The sequence below is a fragment of the Cibotium barometz genome, chromosome 45, assembly GCF_041138505.1.
Source record: "Cibotium barometz isolate CiBa-2024 chromosome 45, ASM4113850v1, whole genome shotgun sequence".
Lineage (NCBI taxonomy): Eukaryota > Viridiplantae > Streptophyta > Polypodiopsida > Cyatheales > Cibotiaceae > Cibotium > Cibotium barometz.
In genome coordinates, this window is record NC_141090.1 from 27,646,764 (window position 1) to 27,651,853 (window position 5,090).

The following is a 5,090-nucleotide window of genomic DNA, read 5'->3' on the forward strand; positions in this document are numbered from 1 at the left end:
GCCGCGTCGCGGTGAGTTTGATCAAGACCACGGAAGGTGGCTACCTGGACGCGGAGGAATCCACGAGAATTGAGGAGGAAGCAAGGCAAGAAAGAGAGGCAGAGCTTGACGCACCGAAGTAACAGCTTGGATTCGACATGAAAGGCACAACAGAAGTCTCGAGTCAAGAGCAATAGATACTCGACAACACCAAATGGATGACCCAAGGGATCCAGGGCGACTTTGCAAGATCACCAAGATGACAGACTAAACCGGCTAGAAGGCATATTGGCCTCCTTAGTCGAGCAACTACACAAGAAGGATGGCAGTCGACCTTCGTCGCCAAGACAGATGAGGTCGAGGTCCCCTCCCAACGTCAACACAGAAGATGGAATGACAAGACTCAGAGTCATCACATGAGGGATACGGGAAGTACAAACCATTATCCCCAGAGAAGTATACTAGGCAAAGAGATTCGTTTGTGGTGGTGACAAGGTGGATCCGTGAGACAGAGGATTATCTCACCATGAACAAAGTGTCTCATGAACACTCGATCCGTGTGGCGTCGCGACTGCTATCAGTGAATGCATACACATGGTTTCTGGGAGGTGAGGCAAAAAGGCCATGGACAAGGTGGGATGATTTTACCAAGGACATGGCCGAGTATTTTGTACCACGGAATGAAGTCTTCAGGGTATGTGATGAATGGCGTAACCTCAAACACGCAAATGGAAAACTGCGAGATTATATCAACAAATATAGGCAACTTATGTTGCAAATTATGGATATGCATTCTATAGATAGATTACACGGGTTCCTGCTCGGATTGTGTGACTGGACCCGCGCAGAGAGATCGAGAAGCAGGAGCCTGAAAATTATGAGGCGGCACTCACAATGGCGGAACGGCTATCCGACACTAAGAGCAGAAAGTGGCAAAGTAAAAACAATGCAACAGGAACAGGGGGATGGAATGGTGCCAAACCTCAAAAAAAGAATGATAACTCCTCCAATGAAACTCGAGAAGAAAATTCTGGGACAAGTACAAGTGGGGCAAGGTTGAGTGGATCTTGCATACCCCGAACCTATGGGAGCAATACCCCAATCAACCAATAAAAGGGGATTTTTCAATATTGCAAGAAGGCGTCCTCTTCCTCCCCGACATGCCTGTGCAGAAGTTGCGTGGGCAAACATTATGACAGTGAATGCCCTCGCGTCGACCTGCACAAAGCCGAGTTACCACCGTTCAGGCCCAAGGGCAAGAAGATAATTATGAACAGGTGGATCTACTGAGGATCACCGAGATTGAGGATACAAAGATCTCGTCTTGACGAGGCAATAGCCCACCAAGGGTAGGTGCCATGCAGGCAATACGGAAATGCATGGCAGCACAGTGATCGACAGTGCAAAATGTGTATTTCGAGGCTCATGTGAATGGCCTAAAGCAAAACATCATGTTGGATATGGGAGCCACCCATAATTTCATCACCCCAAAATGCGCTAAGAAGCTGGGAGTGAAGGTGTGCGACTCCAGTAAACTCTCAGTGTCGCTTGCAATGACAATGTACAGGATGACAATGTAAAGATGGCATACAATGTGCAGGTGCAGGCACGCACATGGAAAGCGCGATTGGATTTCATAGTTGTGCCCATGGATACTTTCAAAGTGATTGTTAGGCTCACTTGGGTCGACAAATATCTCATCGCCTTTATAGGAAAAGGTGTAAATAACATGATACTGGATATGCAGGGTACAAGAGTCAGTGTGCCATGCATCCGTCCTCACTCAGGGGATAAAACAGTCAACAAGGACATTGGAAGCAAAATCCAAGACACCCCAATGTATGCAGTAGGGTCGAGTAAGGCTCGAACAGTAACAGATTGCCGTGGAAAGATGCCGGAATGGTGCAGTGCCAAGCACGCAGAGAGGGCAACTAAGGAGGGCTGCCAAATACATTTATGCATAATTAAGGTCAAGAATGCACATCAGAAGAAGTGCAAAATTGGTGAAGCAGAAATACATGAAGTGTTACATGAGTTCCAAGATGTCTTGCCCAAAAAATTCCCAACTGGGTTACCGCCAAAAGGATAAGTGGATCACAAAATCGAACTCTTGCTAGGGCATAGTCCTCCAGCTAAAGCTCCATATAGGATGGATGCTACAAAGCTCAAGGAGCTCAAGGTACAGTTGAACGAACTGGCTAAAAATGGAATGGCCCGCTCCAGCAAGTCACCGTATGGTGCACATGTGCTGTTTGTCACAAAGAAGGACGGGTCAGCTAGGTTATGCACCGATTACAGAGACCTCAATAAAATCACCATCAAGAACCGCTACCCCATACCAGTAATGAAGGAACTCTTAGAACAATAGGCGGGAGCGAAGTACTTCAGTCGGATCGACTTACGATCTGGATATTATAAGATACGAATCGCCGAAGACGACATTGAGAAAACGGCGTTTCGCACAAGGTATGGAAGCTACAAATGGTTGGTGTTGCCGTTTGGGCTAACCAATGCCCCGGCCATCTTTTGCACGATGATGAATGATATTTAAAGATTATCTACATAAGTTTTTGATCATATATATAGATGATCTGCTCATATATAGCGAAGACTTTGAGTGAGCATAAAGAACACTTAAGAAAGGTCTTCCAAATGTTACGGCATCACAAACTGTATGCCAAGCCAGAGAAATGTGAATTTGAAGTCACTGAAGTGGAGTTTCTAGGCTTTGTGGTCAATCAAAAAAGGGTACAAGTAGACCCCAAGAAGATCGAGGTAGTGGTGAAATGGAATGCACCCAGAACTGTGCGTGAAGTTTGCGAGTTTGTAGGTTTCACACAATTCTGTCGAAAGTTTATCAAAGATTTTAGCAAAATCGCCACCCCACTCATTGATATAACTAAAGGCATCAAGCCTTTTAAGTGGACAGATATAGAAAAGAGCACTTTCGAAAAGATGAAAGTCGCAATGTGCAGTACCCCGATGCTTAAGCTCCTAGAGTTCAAGGAGTTTGAGATCCACACGGACGCATCGGACGGGGCCCTTGGAGGAGTTTTATTACAAGACGAGCACCCTGTCACATATGAGTCTCGCAAGTTCAGCGATGTAAAATGCCGATAGACCACACATGAAAAGGAAATGCAAGCAGTGGTTCATTGCCTTAGGAAGTGGCGTCATTATGTGGTGCAAGACAAGCACACGAAAGTTCTTACAGATAACATATCTCTCAAGTACTTTTAGACGCAACCCAAGTTGTCACCAAAACAAGGCAGATGGCAGGATTTCATCGCAAAATTTGACATAGATATTATTCACAAGACGGGGAAACATAACTTGATGCTAGATGCTCTAAGCCGTAAGCTGCAGTTGAATGCAGCGAGTGTTGCAAATGGGGCGCTGTTTGACAAGATCAGAGATGCTCAGAAGTTAGATGCAGCAGTCATTCGCATGGCCACAGAGTTGCACAGTGGTACTTCAACCGTGGGTTTATTTGAATTCAAAGATGGAAAATTCTACGTCCACCAAAAGGTGTATGTGTCCAATGACCCGGACCTCAAAGCCATGCTACTTTGGGAAACCCACGACTGTAAGCTGGGACTGTAAGCTGGTCGGGCATGGTGGGCAGAATTGCTCGCTCGAGCAACTTTGACGTCATTTCTTCTAGCCACGCATAACTGAGGATGTCATCAAATATGTTCGTACATGCCCAGCTTATCAACTCGTGAAGGCACAGCGAGTCAAATCGACTAGTTTATTGCAAACCATGCCCATCCCGTCAAGGCCGTGGGACATTGTCAGTATGGACTTTATTGTGGATCTCTAGGAGTCCCATGGATACAACACCATATTTGTGGTAGAGGATATTTTAGTCAAGTGTTCAAATACCATGGACTGCCAATGGCTATTGTGTCAGACTGGGACAGCAGATTCATGAGCAACATGTGGAGAGAACTGTTCAAGTTAATAGACACACAATTGCGCATGTCTTCAGCATATCACCCACATACAAATGGTTAAACGAAGCAAATCAATCAAGGCATAGAAGACTACATTCGCAATTACGTTCATGCCGATCAGAAGGATTGGGCGAACTACCTAGAAATTTTAGAATTCCATTTTAACAACTCCGTGCACAGTGCTACCCGGGTACACTCCGTTTGAGCTGGCCACCGGTAAAGAGGTCAATACACCTCTTGCCATTGCCACTCACAAGAGATGTGCGTGCGGAAGATGCAGATACAGAGGAATTTTTGCAGAAATGGCAGAAGAGAATGCAGGTTGCACAGCAGAATCTAGAACAAAGCAAAGTCATATATGTCAAACATGCCAACAAGAAGAGACGTGATGACGAATTTCATGAGGCCCGAGACTTGGTCCTGGTTAGTGCCCAAAACATTGCACTACCTGCCAACCTCACACCGAAATTCAACCATTGCTTCTATGGCCGATACAAAGTGCTCAAATCTTATAATGCAGTCACCTACAAAATAGAGGTGCCCGCAACAGTACACATACATAATGCATTTCATATAAGCTTACTCAAGAGGTTTGTCGCCGTCGATACCAGGTTTGGTCGCCATGTATCAATGCTTGCAAATGGTGCAACACCCACCGTTACGCCTTTTGAACCAGAACTGATATTGAAATCACGGTTCTGGCGAGGAACGCGAGAATTCTATGTGAAATGGAAACATCGCTCCATGACAGATTGCACATGGGTGCCACAAGGAAAAATGATTCAAATGGCACGTCCATTGGTTCTGCAGTTTTACAACATAGTGCCCGTTGAGGATGATGTACATCCAGAATAATGACTTGAAAGGGACTTCAAGCTCTTCAAAAGGGGGGTGTATGTGAGGCGTGGGATTTTTGGGATTTCTATCCAGCCTCTTGATAGTCGGCCTATGAGGTGATCTGGATTGGCCTATTGGTTGGCAATATAAGCTTTTCCTTGGCCATAAAATCTAGCAGAAAAAACCCACCAAAAAATCAAGAGATTTGGATAGGTCAAAAACCCACTGAAAATAGGAATTAAAAAATGAACTTCTAGCATGCACAACAAAGAAGAAAATTTTTGAGTTCAATGCTTCCATTTAGATGCACACAATGTA

The 5,090-nt window shown here is 45.2% G+C and overlaps 1 protein-coding gene across 1 annotated transcript; it reads left to right on the forward strand.

Annotated features, from left to right (window-relative positions):
* Positions 1–2,631: 2,631 nt before the first annotated feature.
* Positions 2,632–4,790, forward strand: LOC147612591 (uncharacterized). The gene is made up of 4 exons (XM_086783532.1): positions 2,632–3,084; positions 3,220–3,565; positions 3,690–3,772; positions 4,116–4,790. The coding sequence occupies exons 1-4, from the start codon at positions 2,632–2,634 to the stop codon at positions 4,788–4,790; spliced, it is 1,557 nt and encodes a 518-aa protein (XP_086639658.1).
* Positions 4,791–5,090: the final 300 nt, after the last annotated feature.

Excerpts from the sequence above, each read along its gene's own strand:
- LOC147612591 (XM_086783532.1), top strand. The coding sequence starts at position 2,632 with ATGTTACGGCATCACAAACTGTATGCCAAGCCAGAGAAATGTGAATTT. Across the intron at positions 3,085-3,219 it reads AGTCTCGCAAGTTCAGCGAT|ACGCAACCCAAGTTGTCACC; the intron begins GTAAAATGCCGA and ends AAGTACTTTTAG. Across the intron at positions 3,566-3,689 it reads ACTTTGGGAAACCCACGACT|CTTATCAACTCGTGAAGGCA; the intron begins GTAAGCTGGGAC and ends GTACATGCCCAG.